The sequence below is a fragment of the Abrus precatorius genome, unplaced genomic scaffold (assembly GCF_003935025.1).
Source record: "Abrus precatorius isolate BTA unplaced genomic scaffold, Abrus_2018 Scaffold4, whole genome shotgun sequence".
Classification (NCBI taxonomy): Eukaryota; Viridiplantae; Streptophyta; class Magnoliopsida; order Fabales; family Fabaceae; genus Abrus; species Abrus precatorius.
In genome coordinates this window covers 8,484,929-8,505,641 of record NW_020874384.1, presented here as the reverse complement: position 1 = coordinate 8,505,641, position 20,713 = coordinate 8,484,929, and the positions used below count along the sequence as shown (strand labels likewise).

At 30.3% G+C, this 20,713-nt stretch overlaps 3 protein-coding genes across 3 annotated transcripts; 1 reads left to right on the top strand and 2 right to left on the bottom strand.

Annotated features, from left to right (window-relative positions):
• Nucleotides 1–1,635: 1,635 nt before the first annotated feature.
• LOC113865633 (UPF0496 protein 4-like) lies at nucleotides 1,636–3,268 on the top strand. The gene has a single exon (XM_027500326.1). It carries the CDS (start codon nucleotides 1,949–1,951, stop codon nucleotides 2,879–2,881), a length of 933 nt encoding a protein of 310 aa, XP_027356127.1. The 5' UTR covers nucleotides 1,636–1,948; the 3' UTR covers nucleotides 2,882–3,268.
• A 1,488-nt stretch (nucleotides 3,269–4,756) lies between these two features.
• Nucleotides 4,757–8,137, bottom strand: LOC113865635 (agamous-like MADS-box protein AGL15). Its single transcript, XM_027500328.1, has 8 exons — nucleotides 7,956–8,137; nucleotides 7,152–7,227; nucleotides 6,694–6,758; nucleotides 6,515–6,614; nucleotides 6,273–6,314; nucleotides 5,501–5,542; nucleotides 5,225–5,397; nucleotides 4,757–4,844 (listed from the first exon to the last, which is right to left on the bottom strand). Exons 1-8 carry the CDS (start codon nucleotides 8,135–8,137, stop codon nucleotides 4,757–4,759), a joined length of 768 nt encoding a protein of 255 aa, XP_027356129.1.
• A 6,186-nt stretch (nucleotides 8,138–14,323) lies between these two features.
• Nucleotides 14,324–17,762, bottom strand: LOC113865547 (EEF1A lysine methyltransferase 4). Its single transcript, XM_027500187.1, has 8 exons — nucleotides 17,342–17,762; nucleotides 16,069–16,182; nucleotides 15,894–15,962; nucleotides 15,741–15,760; nucleotides 15,592–15,644; nucleotides 15,452–15,482; nucleotides 15,266–15,347; nucleotides 14,324–14,654 (listed from the first exon to the last, which is right to left on the bottom strand). Exons 1-8 carry the CDS (start codon nucleotides 17,523–17,525, stop codon nucleotides 14,449–14,451), a joined length of 759 nt encoding a protein of 252 aa, XP_027355988.1. The 5' UTR covers nucleotides 17,526–17,762; the 3' UTR covers nucleotides 14,324–14,448.
• Nucleotides 17,763–20,713: the final 2,951 nt, after the last annotated feature.

Sequence of the window (20,713 nt, the reverse complement as noted above, 5' to 3'; positions counted from 1 at the left end):
ACATGAAATGTTTGGATTCATGTTGATCTCTTTAAAGTGAAAAAGTTATAAATTATTTATAAATGTTGTATACATATTTCTTTTACCAAAAACGGGACATTAAATGGTACCCACGTTTGGCTTTTATCGAGGGTTTGAAGTTGGCAACAACGAGAAGCAAGCGTGTTTATCCCATTCAACAACCACATCATATTACGTAAGAGCTGACTAAATAATTGAAAAACTCATCTCTTCCATTAATATGTATCATTTTTATTCAATTCTTTAGCATTGCCTAACAAATTTGGATCTGGTTTTTTCTAAAATTAATACCACTAATTCACATAAAAGAAAAAAAGATATCTTTATTATTAATGAGAAAAATAACATGCACGAATAAGTAAATAAATAATTTTTTTATTGTTGAGTTAGAGAATTTAAATATAAAATCACACATCACGTAAAATACTACGCTGTAATCTTAAAATTTAAAAATAATTAGTATATAAATTATTCTTTTTATAAATTTATAATTTGTCTATATCTCATTTTACGTGAGATTCAATTTAGTTTCTATTCTAATCGTCATACTTTTTTCTTTTAAATTGTTGACCACAAAATGTGCTTAAATTTTGATTAAAAATATCATTTTAAAGAATGAATTGATAGATGTTTAGAGTTAGATGCTTTACTATACAGTAGCATTCTTAATTCTTTTATTGATATTTATCAACGACTTTAAAATGTTTAACAATTGATAATTATAGATTACGGTGCTTGCTCAATGGCTTACAGCAACGTTGGTAGCAAATGATCTCGCTTCATTGTATTCTTTTTCCTCAAATCGATTCGTCAATGAATAACGTAATCTCTTAGTAGCGTTCATTTTAAGATAAATAGTTGCATTATTAAGAATAACGTGTTTAAAATATTACTGTAATAACATTATTTAGAGTAAATTGAAAGTTTGATTAAATTTTACAGCTTAGAATACTAATTGAGTATACAATAACTTCTAATATAATAAAACTTCTTCTTTTTCAAATTTTATTTCGCTATTTTTTTAAAAAAGTAAGGCTATGAACAATTTTTTTTTAATTTTTCAATCAGATCGAAGAAGTGACTATTGAGCACGGTAGAAAATTTTTCAGCTGATCTTATAATATTGAATTTGAATATCAATAAATATAATTACATTAAATACTCAAAGTGAGAGTTTTTTAATAAAATTGCGAATTATCAAAAACAAATTTTTAGCAAATTATGTAACCTCTAACTACTCCATTATTACATTAACTAAAAACATGTCATTGTTGGGTTTGCGTATCGAAGGATTTAAGGAAAAAAAAAGCCGAGTTTCCATTCCGCGGAGCTGAACACGGTTGTCGCTTGCATAGTTACATGTGACAAACATAGCTCATTGTCCTTATTTTGTGTCCCTCACACTTCACACGCTTCCATTGAACCTTTTCCTTGAAGCTCCATCCAAGTGGACCCAATTGCAATTGCAATTGCGCGTGTTTAACGCAAATGCCACTGTCACTGTCCCTGTCACTGTCACTGTCACTGTAATAGTGTGAAGGACTTTAATTGAAACCCATCTAAATTAACATTCTTATTATAATAATGATAAGAGAAGTTCAATAAGGTAACATACTCTCTCTCATGTCCTTGCCATACAAACAACTATCAGATGATTATAATATATTATAGAAATAATTGAAATCATTCGGATGATAGCATTTGACCGCCGCCAAATGCCCCTTGTTTACAAGTTTGATACAGCCACAAGTTATTGGATTCCCACTTTTCTCTTCTTAAAAATACTCCACCCATTCACACGCATCATATAAAGTTTATCTATTCACAGGTCATAACCAAACTTTCAAACCGTACTCTTTGAACTCTAGTTGCACACACACACACAAACACAAAGTTTACATATCAATCGTTTGTGTAATAATTGTCAATGGTACTTTTGGTACAGAAATTTGCAAAACTCTACAGCAAGCTGGAGAATCACCACCATCACACTCATCATGATTCTGAGGAATTATCAGTTTCCTTGCAGGATTTCCGATCTCAAGTTTCAAAATTCGTTGGCCAATTACGATTGGATTTGAAACCCGGATCAGAGACCCTTTCCTTGTCCTGGATTGAAAAGTGTTTTGGACTCTTATCCGTCATCAACAAGGCTTTTGCAAAGCTTGTTGTGGAAATTGATTATCCGATGAGTAGTTGGGAGGCTGATTCTATTGAAGGGTATCTCAGCTACAGTTTTTGTTTGTTGGAGCTTTTCAATTCCCTTTCGTCTTCTCTTTCTCATATTGGACAAGCTAGGCTTTCTTTGTCTCATGGATTGAACCTGTTGGAGAATTCATCCTCTTCGGCCAAAAAGCATCTGAAAGCAATTCAACCAGGTTGTTTCAGTACCAAGTTTGGTGAAGAATTTTGCACACAAGTTGATAAAGCAAGGTTTTTTTCTGGCAAAGAATGGGCTGTTAATGAAGCTGTGAAGGAAATGAAGAGTATTGGGTTTTGGGTATGTGGGATTCTGTTGACTGGTTTGCACAGTGATGGAAAGCCATACATGGAGCTAAAGAAAATGGCAAGTGGGTTTGATGGTTCTGCAGTTTTCCCTCTTGATTGCAAAATCGGTGAAGAGTTAATGAAGAAAAATCCTATCTTGAAGGAGGTGAAAGAGCTGAATGATGCTGTTGGTGATCTTGTTGTTGCTTCAGATGAAGTGAAGCATGGCATAGCCAAGGAAATGCAGACAAAGTTGCAAGTGTTGGAGAAGCTATCTGATGTTATAAAAGCAGAGGTGGATGATATGTTTAACAAGGTAATGACTCAGAGAACTGAGTTAATTGATTGTTTACGACTGAGGAAACAGCCATGAAAATCCGTTTCTTGATTGCTGTAGGTTCTGTAATGTTTCTATATTGTTTGATTCTCGTGAAGTCATGTAAATATCAAATACCCAGGATTTCTTTGCACAATAGTCTGTAATTGTTCAACATATATATCTGTAAGAATAGTCAAGAATATGAATCAAATGATTATAATTTCAATAGCTTATCTCATATTTTATTGCTTTAATCCCAAGATTTTTGTTTTTTCGGTTAAGACATTAAGCATGCCTTAAAGAAGCCCCAGACATAATGGACATTGGAGAGGAAGTGAGGGGTTTATTTTATTTTATTTTATTTTACCTTGATTTGAAAAGAAAACAATTTTAGTCAGGAAAAACTGTTTCAGGGAAAATGAGTTCCCTCCACATCCTTATTTCTCTCAGAAAAAAAAAAAACTCAAATATGCACCAATTTGGGTAAATAAATAAATATCCGGTGCACAATGAAACATAATTAAATTATTTAGTAACTACAGCCACAACATTAAATAGGAAACCTTTTTACTTGGGTGAGCATTTTGCCCTTACAAGTATCCATTGACATAAAAATGAAAAAACAACAGAAATGTAGAATTTGATTCTATCACTCAGCCTTGCATTCCAAATTCTGTTTCTAAATTTTCTAACTGATTACCGCAGTCACCATAGGCAATTGTAAATGATAAAGGTTAAAAAAAGACGTGAAGCATATTGAATTGAGACAATGATATAAGCCTAGGAGCATTTTAACGATGGTTTGGCATTTGGTTTATTAACTCGATGCGATAAGAAACCTCAAGCATGTTGGAATATGATTCGAAAACATCCAGAGTCAAACATATGACTAAGGTCAATCCGAGATGATCATTGAGGTAAGGACAACTAAGGACAATGCATACCACGTTTTGACATTTCTGATAAAATAACAATTTTTTTAGACACACCGTAACCATCATCCCTACTAACGAGAGACAATCTTATGCAAAACGGTTACAAGACCATGAAGCAAACAAATGAAACTAACTAACATCCATTTAATGGAGAATTTTTATGATTTAGGTTTGTAATCTACACACCATTAAACTCTTCCTCTCACCAAATTTTTACTAACTGAAGCAAAGAGTTTCTTGCATAAACACCAGCTAGAACCAGCTCTTGACCTAGCGTCACCATAAACCACCGCCTACACCCATCTTGGCAATCTAGTTCGCATCAGAGTGAAATGCAAAATCCATTCATGTAAAAGTAAAATATTTAGCATTTTTGAATTAATGTCAAGTATACTCAGAAGATAAATTCATTTTAACATTACAAATTATAATTTCTACTTTACTTGAAAAATAATAAACTCATTTGAACATAACAAATTATAGTTTCAGCGTCATGTTGAAACATGATTTAACATAATTTCATGCATTGTAAATCTTAACCGTTTATAATGCGGTGAAAATCGATTAACGGAAGCAAATTGTGTAATCAAACAGGCTCTTCATCCATGTGATATAATTGTTTCTTCTACAAGAAACATTGCAAATTAAAAAAGAGTTACTACTTTTTTCAAAATTTGATAGCGTAAGAAACTCATGGGTTCTACGGTTAACCATGCTATAAGCATCTTTCTCATGATAACTAAAAAGGCAAGGTTGACAATTAAGAATTTCCCAGCTCAGTACACCAAAATTTAGTAAAACCCGTAAATCTGCAGCTTGCCAATATATCCTAAAAGAGGAGAGCCCAAATTCTACATTTATAATTTGGGGGCTTCATCTAGGATCCTATTTTTTCTCTGTTATCTAAACTGATACTGTGCATAACTACTACAACTGCACTAAATTAGTCTCAGGTTCTACTTTTCCCTGTTGAAACAAGAAAGTCAAAACTGGATCAGAGTAGAACCACATGACTCTCTGAATCATTAGAAAATGTTTCCTTCTCAGGTGCCTTACACTTGTGATGAACATCACTTGGCAACCTGCAAAACAAGAAACAAAAATATGAGACTCTACAACGGTTGGGAGAGTGAACATAGAAAAGGTTTCAAATCTTTCCATGCATATTACTCCTTTCAAATCATTCACATGTAGCCAACAAAATAATCACATAACAAAATGGTTTAAGAATGGAAGAACTGATGCAAGATAACTTGCATCATTTCAAGATATGACTACTGCAACATCATAAGCCACAGCAGTATTAAATCAATGTTGTATAAATCTGATTGAGACCATTTTTATCAAAATAATAATGAAAGTATGTATTTTTCCATGACATTCAACAAAATGATGACGTTTGCACGCAGCAAAACGGCACAACAGCAAGATTCTTAATGTAGTTTGGCACTAGGCATGGTACCCCAAATGCAATGTAGTGTCTGAATCTCCTTTCTCATTTGCACAGTTACTTGTCAAGTTGAGACATTTAACACTGTTATCCAAAATAGCATTCTTTCTTTCCATATGGTGATACTGAAGATAAGATGGGACTACACGTTCTGTTAGCGGAAACAAACATCGAAGCTCCTCAACCTGCAAAACATGATAGCCATAAACACAAAGTTTGAGTAATGAATACTAATCAAGTATAGAGATGTTGGAAGATCAGAATCGCATTAAAAAGAATATCATTTGCCTGTCTCCTCAAAGTTTCATTCTCCAACAAAGCTCTCTGCTCCTGAAAAGAATAAATCAAATAGTTAGTATTATAACAGAGAGATATTTCCCTATTCCTTGTTTCTAAGGAGAAATGAGTATATGGCAAGATTATTTTCTCCAACTGACAAAGATTTTGATTTTGCCCATACATATATAGTCACTACAGTCTTGTTCTTTAGCATTTTGATACAAGCACAACATTCCCTAATTGTGAAGCACCATATAAATTATCAAAGATGAAATTATATGTTTTTTGTTGACTTCTTACTAATAAGCAGATTCGGAAAATATATCTTGGTATTAATCAAACACTAAAAAAGTATGGGACATTAGCCCCTCATAGATCACCGGGAAAATCAATATACATAATCTTATTGATGTTGTAGACTTGCAAGGCATCATCACTCAATGAAGAAACTTCCAAGTTTTCATTCCTTGCACTTGCATTTACACGCATGACATATGGCAATGATCAAATTACTTACTGATATAGGAAATCATATGTTATTTCTGCATATAGAAAGAAAGATTAAGAAAAATATATATACTGGATTCTCTTTACGGAGTTATGCTAACCATTGCAAGGAACGTGACTTTTTATTTAGAAAATGCTGATTACAAAGTAAGCTTAAACTCAAAATATCAACAATTCTTTTTACTTATTTGTCCATTGCCTTTGGTTTGTGAGGTAACTATTCTAATTTTATGAAAGTTTGAATGCTAGCTACTGTCTACTGATTTCAATATACCTGTACTCTAGACTGCTCCAGCTGCTCCATAAGTAATTCCTCCTGAAAGAAGAAATGTAAAGGCTTTAGAGGTCAGGTATGTAGTTAAGAGCAGCAGCAGCAATCAACCATTAAATACATTATTCTGCTGGACTACAGGGAGAAAAAAGAAAAGAAAAATGAATATTCCTGAAAGATATGAAAAAAATGCAGAACAAGATAAATAATAGAGAATGGGAAAAGATAAATAAAATCTGAAGGACCTTCCTCTCCTTGACAGACAATAACCCTTCATTAAGTTGTTGCTCTAGATGTTGCAGCTCCTTTAAGCCCAATCCTGTCAGGTCCTTACCCAACAGCCGTCTGCAGTCACAAATGGAACACTCATTAGAGGTAATACTTACTGCAAAAAAACAAGAGGAAAGATTGAAAGAACACATACAATTGCTTTGCTTCTAGTTTTGCAACTTCATCTTTAAGAATCTCCACCATCTTAGAATCTTCCTTCTGAAGAAAAAAATTGTTACTAGACATAAACATCCAACAATGCAGAAATCACTAGTAAGTACCTAATGGATGTAACATTAGAAAAAACAGTTATGCTTGTGCAGGCAAGCAATTTTAATTAATAGCATCAACCAACATTGTTTAATGAAACAATACAAAAATCTTTTGCTGAATTTTCAATGGTATACTTTGTCTATTTGGATGAAACTTAAAGACTTAATGCATGTTTGGTTCGGCATCTATATGCTGTGGACAGGCATTTTTCTTTTTAAATCAACTAAGAGTAGCGTATGGATCCAAAACTTACATGTATGTAATACTAACTGGCATCTAAACACGCACTAAACTGAAACTTCATTGAATGTTATCTGGCTAAAGGAGTATGGTAAGTACCTCTGTCTTATATTCCACTACTGCTGCCTCTGAAGAATCAGTGCATTTGTTGTATCTTGCAAGTGTTCGCTTCATACTGCAAGAAGGATGCAAGTATAAAAAATTAGTGTGGTTAGAAGGAAATGGACATGTCTTCCAATGTTTGGAACTCATTTAAACACCCTGAAGCACACATAAAAGAATAACATTTTAATAAACAAATAAATAAATATGTATGGAAACACAAAGTTGGTCATCTTAATTATTAAATAATGCTATTCATTAACTAGTCAGTCTTGGTAATTAAAAAAGAACAACTTTTCAAAGCCATGCTTCAACTGTGGACAAGATATGGAAAGCACCCTTGCTTAAAAGGATATTAACCATGAAGAAAGGGAAGGACAACTATGGCTGAGTAATGTTGGCAAGGTAGAAGGGAATACAAACAAACACAGATTCCACAATGGATAATGGTTCAAAAAAGTTCAGTTGGAATTGAAAATAAATAAAAATAGATAAAAAAAAAAAAATACCATAGGCAACATCCACTCCTGTAAATAGATCACTTTCACTTTCACACAAAAGAAAATTCTAAAAACATGCACACAAAAACAGGTGTAAAATTGAGACTTCTTTGAAATAAAGTGAATTCTTGGAAATATCGAACGGCATTCGGAGAATCAAAATTCCAATGAACAAGATAAAAAATTATTCTTTTACATGCAACAATCAAACAGAGGGGACAAAATAAAACCAAGAGAAACATAGTTAATCAAATTGCATAAAATCAAACAGACATGCAACCATATGAGAAAACTCACACACCTTGAACTGGAAAACTCAAACATTTTCCCAGTGTTGGAGAAGATGATGACAGCAACCTCGGCATCACAGAGAATGGCAAGTTCTTGAGCCTTTTTCAATAACCCAGTTCGCCTCTTGGAGAATGTAACTTGCCTACTGTTAGCATTCTCTATCCTTTTGATCTCAATCTTCCCTCTACCCATTTCCTTTTTATCGTTTGGTCTCAGCAGATTCAGAATACCCAGAAACCCAAATCAAATGAAAAACCAATTTGTGATTGAATTGAGAGGTGTAGTTCTCTCTTACACAGTGTATGAGGTGTAAAGGTGGTGCCTTTTTCTTGTCAACTAGCAAGCAGCACCCACCCCATTTGGTGTTTGAAGAGAAGGACTTGGGAAAGAGAGCTGCTAAATTTAGCAGAGAAGATAAAGGGGTGTGTGTGAGAGAGCGTTTTACCCCAAATGGCGAGTGCCTGGAAACGGCAACTTTGCATGGCTATGTATCTTTTCTAGAGTTATGCATGACTCTTCTTTTCTTTTCTTTTTTTTTTTCTCCTCCCTCATTTAGAGTGTTTCAATGCCATTGGGCCTCATTGTGGGTCCCACCTTTGTTTTCTTTATTATCATTTGTTTTCCTTGCATAAAATAAGACTGAGAAATTATGATATGTGATAAATGATGAGATAGTAAAAGAAATTAATGGAAGAAATGATGGTTGAAAAATAAATGTAAAAAATTAATTTATATATATTAACAAGGAAAATATTTTTAAATTACCATTTAATTATTGATGGTGATGCCAGCAAAAATTATTGATTTTAATAATAATCAACTTAAAAGTTGTATTAATGGTGTATTCTAATTAATTGATTGATGATGTAAACTTTTTTATAATAATAATAATAAACTATAATTAAATTCTGAAAAACAAGTGTGAAAATATAGCAACTATTTTTATTGTATATATTTTTAATACTATTTTTTTAATCATTTTTTAGTAATGCACAATAAATAAATAATAATTATTAATAAAAATTACTATATAAAATTTATCATATATACATTGAAAATTTTGTTTTTTCATTATTTTGAAAAAAAAAACTAATATCAGTTCTTAGGATTAAAGTTATATACTAAAAATTAACATTAAATAGAGAGTTTAAGATAAATGTAGTTTTGTTTTCTGATTTGATGATGTTGCCGAAAATGGCAATCTATTTCAGCTAATTTAGAGTATTAGGCATTTGCTAATTTGGGGAAGGACAATGGCATTATGGACACTTTGCTTTTTTGGGGACTATAAGGTAAAGAGATTCCTCAGTGTTCAAAGTTCCCTAATGAGTATTAAGGTTGAAAAAGGTGGGGTCCTCGGAGTAAGCATACCCTTTTCCTTTTGTCTGATGCCACGTCAAATGGAAAAGAAGAGAGGGAAATAGAGGGAATTGGAGAAGTGGTGAGTCTTAGTTGTTGGCATGAGAAATGAGATATGGGGTGGATGGTCTTTGTCAAAATTTTCGAAATTTAGTTTCCAAATTTGGTGATATATGCCAAAAGTGAACTAAATGAAAGGAAGGAAGGAGACAGTTTCTTATAGTGATTGTCCTTTTGCCTTGTGTTCAAGTAGAGTGTGCATGCTTCTATCGCTTTCTTTCAACTTTAAAATCGATGACTTCGATGTTTTGTGGACTTATCTACTCTTTTCCTCTAAAAGAAACAAAAGTGAATCCTCCCCACTTTCACACACTCAGCTTAAGGATAATAAAACAAAAAACATATATTAAATATCTAAAAAAATTACTTATACTCTCTCTTCCTCTTTTCATAGGAAACAAAATAGAGTATTTAATATAAAATAAATTTGATATCCATTAATTGTTAAACTTTTTCTTATACCCTTCTTTTGATATAAGTATGTTTATGAGATAATGACTAAATTAGCATCTTTTAATAATATGTGTATTTTTATAATAATTTTTTTTAATTTTTTTATTAATTTTAATGATTTATTCTTTTATTTCTTATAAAAAATTAAAAAAAGTAATATATTATTTTATTTAATAGAAGAAAATAATTTTTTTTCTTTTTATTCATTGTTCTTAACAAAGAGTAAGTACTCATCTTTTGAAAAAAAAAATAAAATGCGAAACAACCAATCAAAATGGGAGAAAAATGCGACATTATAACTCTTTTACTTGCTGTTTTCAGGTATACTGTAAAGGGCGGTATCCTCCAAATGCAGTGTGAAGATAAAAACATTTGCATTTGGAAATTTTATCGGTAATTTGTAGTATGCATTTCCTTCCATTTAGAGTAAGATATTTGGTATGTATCATCTTTTTTTCAAATAATTTTTTTCTAAAATAAAAATAGTAAATACTGCTAAATAAAGAACATTTGTTTAGAAATAGACACTGTAAAAAATTTGTTGGAACATTTGTTTGTTTCTAATTTAGGGTGATCAACCTTTTCTTTCTATCATTTCTCATTTTTAAAAATATGATTTGATTAATCTTTATTTTTAGGACTGAATTTAAGAATTTAAAGGTAAATAATTTTTATTTTAAAACATATTTACTGCATTTTTATATGTCTAATATAATAAATATGTTTCTTTTTAACAAAAATTTACTATCTTTAATTATGAAATCTGATTAATAAAAGTGCTAAAAACACAACTCGTGAATTATCTGAGACACTTAAATACAGTTGACTTTCGGAGTGCTTATCTGCCACGCATTTTTGCCATCCAATCTCATAAATGTTTTTTCCTCATAAAAAATTACTTTTAATTATTTAATTTTAAAAAATAATACTAAGAAAATAATATATTTATCATAATACAAATTTAAATTTGTTATGAGAAGAGAGATGATATTTAGTATGTTAAAGTTGAGACACCGTATTTTTTATATAACGTGGTTGAAAATAGAACATTTAAAAATAAAGGAAGAATCATTCATAAATTTTTTATTTTAAAGTTACTTTCAAATTGTATGATGTTTAAATAAGAGAGTCCAAAACTTTGACTATGAGTATTAAAAAAGTTACTTTTGATTTATTAAATTAAAAGTATTTGAGAAAAATTAATGAAGTTTGGTAGAGTTATTAAATAGATGTGTTTTTTAAGAACGCTAATAAAAGTTTAATATTGTATTGCATGTATAAAAAAAATTTATTTTATTGTTTAAAATTCTCCTTTTAAGTATTTAATATTATAAATTAAATTAATACAATTTTTACCATTTTAAATTGATCCACGCATTCAATTTTAATGATTTTTATGTATGTAATGAAATAAGCTCCTACTATCAATTAGAGAATATTTGTTATATACACTGAAAAGTAAAATTTAGTAAATTATTTTTATAAATAAATTCTAATTTATTATAGACAAAATTGTAGTTTTTAGAAAATTATAATTATATAGTTTATTTATTTTATATTTTTATTAATTTTTCAAAAGATCAAATATTTGTTAAAAATTTAAATAAATCGTTTAATAAAATTAAATAATAGTAGATAAAATTTAAAAAAACGATGAAAAGAGAATAACAATAAAAATAAATTTACCTTTATTCATTAGTGTGTATTTTTTCTTTGAATAGCAATTATTAATTTTTAAAAAACTGTGTTGACAAATTACATATTCTTTACTTCTTCTTCTTTTTTTTTTTATGATAATTGAATGTATTCTTAAATCTGGGGTATCTTAACGGAAAATTTCAGTATTGAAGACTTTAAAAAATTTACGAGCTAATTAATTTGGTGAAGGTAAAAATAATTAGAAAAATCAAACAATAAGAACTTATTAAATCTGTAAAGACAAAAAAAAAAGGATAAAATTATAAGTAAAATAAATGTGCTAACTAAACACCATAATTTGATAAAACAAAATTATAATTAGCTTATTTAATATATCAAATCACATAAATATTCAATTTGCATGGAATTAAGACAAGTTGACAAATCACATAAATATTCTTTTTGTGTGTGCAGTGTTATTTTATTTGTTTATACTGTGATATATCCTTTGACAAACACAAACAGTAGTAGAAGAATAGAGTGCAGAGGTTTTGGCTATTTGGGGTTCTATTATTGGTGATTATTTCATTTCACTGTTAAAACGACGATGGCATCATAGAGAGTACTCAAAGACATTGCACATCAAAGAAACTGAAATTGCCAATCACGGGTCCTCATAACGTGCATGTGATCGGTGTTGAATGAAGATGATTTCAAGGAGAGTACTGAGATTGTGTCAGCATTCCTTGAGAGTAGCAAGCCAAGGAGAATCAAAATATTGACCTTGATTTCTCCCATCTTAACTTGGCACATGTTTGGTCAAAACCAAACATAATCTTAGTCGTCGTCGACAACAGCAAAAAGTTGTTTCAAAACCTCAAAAATGAGAAGAGGTGTTTGGTTACCTTAAATAATGGTCAATTCTTATAATGCTAGGACTATATCAATATCCTTGATTCTCTCACATAAGATTATGAGCATTTGTCACTCTAGAGTCCTTTTAAATTAGAGAACTTATTTTAATATTAATGATACGAATACCATTTAAGTAGTTTTGTAATTCGGTGAAATTGTCTTAGTCAAAATTTCAATTGGTAAAGGATGTAATTTTATTTAATTTGCTAATATTTTAATATTATTTTTTCATATAAATTATTCTTTAACTTAGATTAGGTAAGATCCTATTATTTTTTAATATGACTACTTTTTTTGTTTTAAAAAAAATGAAATGATATGACAATTATGATGTATTTTATAGATTCAAAATTTGCTTAAGATACATTTTATAGACTATAGAAAGAAAACATAATGAAAATGATAAAAAATACTTACTTGATGAGGTTGTATTGTATATTTTTTTTAAAAATAAAGAGTTTCAGTTATTAATACATGTGTTGGAAAGGAAGGGACATTTTTTATATATAAATTAATGTTAGTATTTACATTTATGAGATCAAAATTTGATTTTAATTAAAATTTGATAATAGTGTGAAGACTTTTACATTATTATATATTCATGAATTCTCATAGAAAGAATCATTAATTTTTGTAATAATTAATTTAAAAAGTATACTTATAGTATATTTTAACAATATAAAAAATTTTACACTAGCAATGCATCAAAATTAAAGTTAAAATATTATACAAAAGTGTATTAATTATGTTAGAAGAGTTAATAAATACTACTCTATCATTCTAGATTTTCTTTTAAATTGTCATAATTGTTTTTAAACTATAATTTTTCATTTGTAAATTGTTTTATTTAAAAAAAAGTTATATCATTCACAAATTTATGATTTGATGGATGATCTGACTAAGGGTAGGAGCATTGTTTTATTTCAACACTTTCTAACAAAAAGAGACTAGCTTTAGCAGTTATCATCGCCATTTGATCACAAATGCTCCATTTAATAGATAGGTTCTTCCAAGGGTCTTATTTGCACATTTCACATCATTGGGTGGAAGAAAAACCAGCCAAAATTGATTTTTCCGAAGTGATAACAAAGTTACTTGAAGAATTCAATGCCTGTAAAGCTTAAACGTTTGATTTGATAAGAAAGAGGAGTTGAGTTGTCCAGCATTCCTTACTCTTGCGAAAAAAGCAGAAGCCACTTTAACATCTGTTTATCCAATCCAATACTTACTGCTTATATGTTCTGCTCATGCACATAGCAATGCAAACAACCACAGCATTAAGCACCACATTTATAGCAGTGTGAATGGAGAAATGAAAACTGAGGCATTTGAAATGAGTGTCACTCTATACGTGTAACAAGAATGCTTGCTTGCACTTTCTTTCCAAAAGTAATTCAGCTTATTGGCCCAATCCTCAATCTCCTCAGGAAACTGGGAACCAGTGAACAAAGTTTCCTCGTAGTGAGATGTAAGGAAGGTAGATTTGAACATGTCATCTCTGGGTCACAAAACAACCTCGGTATACTAAAGCTCACCTCAATCTCCCAAGGGAAAATATTTGTATAAAAAATCAGAGAATGCCAGTATAAAGAATTAGGACACGTAAGATGTGCAATCAGTAAACTTGGACCCGGGGAAGGAGGATTAGAATAAACCATAGCACGAAGTCCTTTTGGAAGTTTAGTAATGCATTTCCACAGCTAATGCTAGGATAAGCTACTTGTTCCCAACGGAAGATGAGAGAGGGATGGTTATGATAGAAGCATCTTAGAATTCAAGCTTGAGGTAAAGAAAAAGTTGTTTACGTGTTAAACAACTAACTCAGAAAAATAAACAGGCAAAACAATACAGCAATCAGTCAATTTGCCTGATTTCTTCATAGAATTTAATAATATCAATCATCTCTACAAGCTAACCATGTATAAGAATAAAATGCTATTACAAACAACCCATTGATAGTGGTAACTTGTCCCACGGGTACAGATGACAATGGCAACCACTTAACTGACTATGATGCACATCAAAGTTTGGGAAGAGGATAAATAATACCTTCATCAGCGCTTCAATGCAAGTCACTGCTATAAAACATCAGCTGTTAATTGGTATGTAGATATTTTGTCTATTTCTGTTTCATTTATCTTTCTACAAACATATATATAGTGAGAATCTGGATCTTCCAGGACCAAATCTGCGGGAAGTAAGCCCTTTTCAGTAAGAGGGATAGGCTCCATGTAAGATTTCCTCGGTGAAGTACTACTTTCAGGCTTCTGAAACCCTGGTCTTGCTGCAAGGATTTAGAGAATGAATGCATGAGGATAACACTGAATTAAAGCTCCACAACTATAGACGATAAGAATTTTCTGGTTTCTTTGTATAAATTCATGAAAGGGAGACTCTTATAAGAGAATCACCATAATCATAAGAAAGAAATGAATTTATCTAACGAGTGCACTACTTGTAAATCATCCAATTTCCGAATTATATCTGGCAATTAGGGTAAAAGTTGACAAAATTATTATATACCCTAAACGAAACACTAATCCTTTCCATAATCAATAGAATTATGCCATAAGTTGTTCTGATACTGATGATAGTTTAACATCATTCTCACCAACCTCTAATGAAAAGTTAGTTAGTTTGTGGTACAGATGCTTTCAAGAAAAGCACTATCTGGTAAAAAATTTTGATTTTCACCTTGATTTGTGCATCATAAAATAAACAACAGAATCAAACAAAATATTCTAATCCTCTTTTAGCATATATTATGCAACATCAAGAACAAAATAAGTTAAAAAGGACAATATTACACGGGGTCAGGAGATGTTATGCACATTTAATGATGAAGAAAAAGGCTTCTTTCCAGTTCAAGTGAAGACAAAAAGGGTAAAAACTTACGGATATTATACAATGTAATTTTCCAATTGAACACAGGTCTGCTTAGATGAGGCATCCTTACTGTTGGATCGCCATATGTAATCTGAAACAGGTGGCAATTAAATCACTAATCATATTCTCTAAACTTCCAGAATTGTTTACAGTACACTGACACAAAGGAAGCCTTATCCATGTAAATAAGATTACCAAAATATAACTCCCTCCAGGTTTTAGAAGTCTGCAAAGATGAAAATAGACATAATTAGTGAGAATTTTGAAATGAAAATGACTTTTAAATAATTTTGTGCAAAGCTCAAGAAATCTATTCTCATTAAAGTCTACACAACCTACAGACTTCTGCAAGCATCTGAGCAGCACTAATTGGAGTATCAGTACCACACTAAAGTACATCAAAGTAAATTTGGAGATTAGAGCATGCAGGCAAAAAAAATGGATAAATTATAAGAAAATTTGATGAAGCAGTTAACCACCATACCATCAACGAATCAAGAGTTCCTAGATCAAGCATCAACAAAGCACATGTGCAAATAAAAGAGTGAGAAACATCAGTACATGAATCATGAAGTATGTGCCTAATTATAAATTCCATTAATTTAGACAATATTTGTAAAGAATTGAACAAGTGTACCTTTATCAATTACACCGTCAAAAGATTCATCTGGAAAGAAGCTCATATCCCTGACGTCCATCTGCATGTCTATTAAGATTCATGAAGGAAACACACATAAGGAGTTTAGGCTTTCATAATTAGTTAAAAGATGAAACATCCTAAAATAAACGAAATAATGTTATTGATAAGATACATTTTAGCTGAGGGATGTACTCATATTTTCTTCTCATCATGTCAATTGCAACCGATGAAATATCAATATTCATGATGTCCTCATAACCATCTTTCACCATGTCCTCTGACATAACTGCAAAATACATCAGAATTCTCCTTTTAAGTTCCCCCAAAAAGTATGAACAGGATAAATTTCATTCCAGTAAATCAGCAGGCTATGAAGTCTACATACTCCAAAAATGGAAAAGTATTGGGTGTCGTATCTGTACCTGATACCAATACAAATATGATATGCATAAGAGAAAGATATGTAACTACGGGTTTTTTTTTTTTTTTGGTAATAATTACAATTACAGGTATGTTTTTGCAAATTGTGATTAACATACCCTACTATAGTCATGTATAATGACAAATGATCAACATCTCTTAACAAATATTGTTCTCATATGTAAAGTATTTTGTTTAATCCATGTCAACATATCTAGGCAATACTGTATCTTGAACTCAAATGAATCTCCTATATTCCCGTATCCGTGTCATGTTAAGTATTTGGGATGGATAGGCTGCTGAAGATAAGATATTGATGATAAGCCTATGATTTGCTCACATTTGATAAAGTGTTTCTAAAATTAAACTACACCTCCAATTTAAAATTAAGACAGCTTCACTTCAACCACACTTAATTATATGTACAAGTAAATGGAGAATGAGGACTCCATTTTTGGTTTAAATGGAAACCGAACCCAACACCACTACCCCAATCACATGAGCATGGAAAGAAGGCCAGGAAATTTCTTATAGGAAAAGGAATAGATCCACAAAAACTCCATTGGTTTGACCTGGTACAAGTACCTAAACTATTTCAGTTTTTTGTAACTACTTGTGCATCAGATTCCAATATCATCAACTTTTTTATTTTTGAACTTGTAACTCATCACAGTTGAATTTCAAATTTAAGAATAAAAATTTTCTGTTCCATTTAGAGAAGCAGGAAATAAATACAAGGAATTTCCACTTTAAATAAAAATAACAAAATAAAGCGCTAATGAGTAAAAAGGAACAGAAAGCTATCCCTTTCCACTCCAAAAAGGTATTATTCTCCTCAATTTTTTATTATTTTTTTAACAGGAAGAGTATTACAAGTCATAAGCAAGCAAACAGATGAAACAGATCCAAGTTTTCCAATCCTCCAAAAAAGAAAAACCCTAAAGCTGAGTTTGAGCATGGGAAGTTAGAGAACAGAGAAAAGAGGGAATTGAGATTGTATGAAAAGAAAAAGAAAAGAGGGTTACCAGCATTGCCACAACCAACCATGAGGACTCTGGAAGAAAGAGGGATTGAATTGCGAACAAAGGGGCTGAGAGCAGAGTAACGTTGGTACCAATCGAAGGAACCACCCTCTTGAATGTAGCGAGCGTCCCAGTACATAGCGTCGCCGTAGTTGTAAGTGTTGCAGCTAGACTCGTCTCTGTACATCTTTTTTCGCTTTTAACTGTGGTGGCGGTGGCGGGGGCAAGCGTGCGTGTGCGGTGACTGGTGTCTGGTGAAAGTGGAACTTCACGGTGGCGACGACACCAGATTTTCCGATTTTCACAATAATAATAATAATAATAATATTACTATTATTGGAAATTATAGAAATAAGCATAAAGAAATAGTGGAAAGTGTGAAGTTCACTCCTTCCCTTTTTGCGTGGGCCTGCGCGTGGGCCTTGTCTCTTATCCAGAGCTAACCTTTGCGAGAACAAACTCTGAGGAAAGATGGAGTGTGACTGTGTATGGATTGAAGTATATTCATGTTTCAATTTTTTCATCGTAATAACTGACCACAGACTGGGGGATGATTGTTTTTTCTAAAACAATATTGTCACTAAATCGAGTAAGAAACTTTTATTCACTCATAACTTGATTTTGAATATTTTGCAATCTGATTATTTATTTTATTTTATTTTCTACCTTATACGACATCATTGCAGGCTTTTATTTTTTTTTAATAAACTAGTAAACTTGTTTGATGAAAAAATAGTCTTTTTAAAAATTTGTGTGTAATATTTAAAAGTTAATTTATTAAAAAATTACTTTAATGAAGTAGCTTTTAAACTTATTGAAAGTTAATTTCTTAATTTATATTTTTTACTAACTTTTAAAATAATTTACACTATACTAAAATGATCTTAACATTGTTTTAGTAATTTAATATATTCTAATTAATTTTGTCAAATAACTATAATTTAATAATTAACTATAAATGTTTAGCTAATTTATTGACGAAAACTAATGATTTTAATAAATCAAATATTTATGAGAAAGGAGGATCGTGTCATGTGAATCATAATAATTTTCAACTAACCAATGCTAAAAAATTGGCGAGGATTTTAAGTTAATAAATGAATAGTTAATTGAATGACTAAAGTGTAAAACGGGACCATGCAATGAATTCATTCTTTAAAATAGTTAAGAAGTTTGTGGACTCACTTTGTTTTTAATGGTTTCTAAAATATAAAAAATAGATGTGTGATTGTTAAAAGTGAAGTTTCTTTTTATCAACTTTGTTAAAGTTAAAGTAAATGATAATCACATTCTTAACTTATATGTTTTTGTTTGTTTTGATATTATAAATTTATATTTTAAGACCAAATATTTAAAAAAAGGTTGAACATTTGGTTTGATGTTTATTACATAACAAAAATTAATGTCTCACATTATCCAAAAGATCCACAATGTTTTAAGATTACGGTACATTGGATTGTGCTATGCAACTTCAGTCCAATACTTTGACGCGCTTCCAAAGTTTATAAAATTACTTAACATCATTATATCAAGTAGGCAATATATCTCTTATTCTTATTTTATTAATATAGACACTAACTACACTGAACTCACGTCATGTGATGTATTTTGTTAACATATCTGAATTTTACTTCTCCTAGCACTTGAGTTTATACATTTTTAACGTTCTAATTTTAATCCCCAGATTCTCAATATAATTAATTATTTACGTTATTTTATATTATTTTGGCTTAGTTTAATACTTAACTATAACATATTTTCAATTTAATCAGTTACTTTATCAGTTTTTAGCATCTAAATTTCAATTTTTAGTAAATTTTTATTTTTAATTAGTTTTTTAATTTTTAAATAATTTTTTATTAATTTTATAATTTTTTCTAAACTACATGTATCATTTACTTAAAATAATTGTGTTTGAATTAGATAATACAATTGTAAATAATAAAGTTTTTTATAGTATTTAATTCAACTATATTTACTGAAACTTAAAGTACAAGTTAAGCAGAAAATTTTTTGTAGCAATTAATTAGTGTTCTTTTATAAAGTATATTTGACAAAATTAATAAATAAATATATAATTTTTAAAAATATAAGTTTGATTATATTTTTTATTCCTATAAATATTAAATATCTTGTGATAAGTTCTTATAAATTTTTTTCGTTAGGATTTAGTCTTTAAAAAGTTAAAAAATTTGAATTTAGTCTTTGTTATTAACTCTCATCTATTAAGTGTTGAGCTAATGTTAAGAGTTTAGTAATGTGTAATTTTTAGCCAGTTTTAATCTTTTTTTCTTCTTCTTTAACTTTTTATTTTTTTCTTTTTTTCCCAAATTTATTAGAATTTTAGTTTTTTATAAATTTTTCTTACCTTACTACTGTTTTGGGTAAAAATTGTTGTAGTTTGGATCTTGATTACAGGTTATTCAGTGCCAAGGTACAGACTTATATATGCTAAGGCACCACCTCAAGTGTGATAATGTGCTTTCAGGTTATCTTGTGCTAAGGCGTAAACTTGTGTATGCTAAGGCACTTATCACAATTAGCTAATGAAGTTGTAGAACTTTCAGCACCTAAACACAGACGTTTGTGCATCAAGACACAATCTTACGGGTATGGACAAAAATACATATTGTGTAAGATAAAATGGATTGTGAGGCACATTGTAAAAAGAAAAGTAGGATTTTTCACGGGAGGATCAAGGAGCAACTCTTCTAAACGTTTTGTAGTTAGGGTTGATAGATCTCTTTGGGATTGTGATGTAATTAGATTATTGACTCTAGTTTGAGCTTCTTTTGATGTTATCTTGTAAATTTGTTCTTAATGATTAGTATGAACTATTTACTCATGCTTTATTTTGATGAACCTTCTTGACAATGGAAAATAGGATGAGTGGTTGTTCTTCTTGATTTACTTGCCTCATCATTTAATTTTCTAGGAATAGAAATTATTGGGTGTGTGATCTTTTGGTTTCCTTGTGCTTTAAAACCTTAGACTTATACATTTAAAATTGAGGAATTAATCTTTGTGTATGGGTTCAAGAGAATTTGTATACTAAGGAATTGGATATAAATTAATTTAATAGAAACTTTTCTTAACATCTTAAGAAGAGCTTGAACTAGTAAGAGAGTTTAGTTTATCACATGAACAATGAGTGAAATCTAATCCTAACTATCTTGTCATTGAATTTTCTCATCTTATTTCAGATTTTGTTGTTTATTTACTTGGAAAGTGAATTAAATCAATTTATATTTTAGAGTCCCTTTCAATTTTAATCGCATTTAATTAGTTCAATTTAGTGAACCAATACGTGTTTGCATCAATCTCCGTAGAAACGATACTTTACTTGTACGATTCAAAGCACTTGCTGAAGGCGTT

Excerpts from the sequence above, each read along its gene's own strand:
- LOC113865635 (XM_027500328.1), bottom strand. The coding sequence starts at position 8,137 with ATGGGTAGAGGGAAGATTGAGATCAAAAGGATAGAGAATGCTAACAGT. Across the intron at positions 6,759-7,151 it reads TAGTGGAATATAAGACAGAG|AAGGAAGATTCTAAGATGGT; the intron begins GTACTTACCATA and ends TTTTTTCTTCAG. Across the intron at positions 6,315-6,514 it reads TGTCTGTCAAGGAGAGGAAG|GAGGAATTACTTATGGAGCA; the intron begins GTCCTTCAGATT and ends TTCTTCTTTCAG.
- LOC113865547 (XM_027500187.1), bottom strand. The coding sequence starts at position 17,525 with ATGTACAGAGACGAGTCTAGCTGCAACACTTACAACTACGGCGACGCT. Across the intron at positions 16,183-17,341 it reads GGTTGGTTGTGGCAATGCTG|TTATGTCAGAGGACATGGTG; the intron begins GTAACCCTCTTT and ends TGTATTTTGCAG. Across the intron at positions 15,645-15,740 it reads GAACTCTTGATTCGTTGATG|TGTGGTACTGATACTCCAAT; the intron begins GTATGGTGGTTA and ends GATGTACTTTAG.
- LOC113865633 (XM_027500326.1), top strand. The coding sequence starts at position 1,949 with ATGGTACTTTTGGTACAGAAATTTGCAAAACTCTACAGCAAGCTGGAG.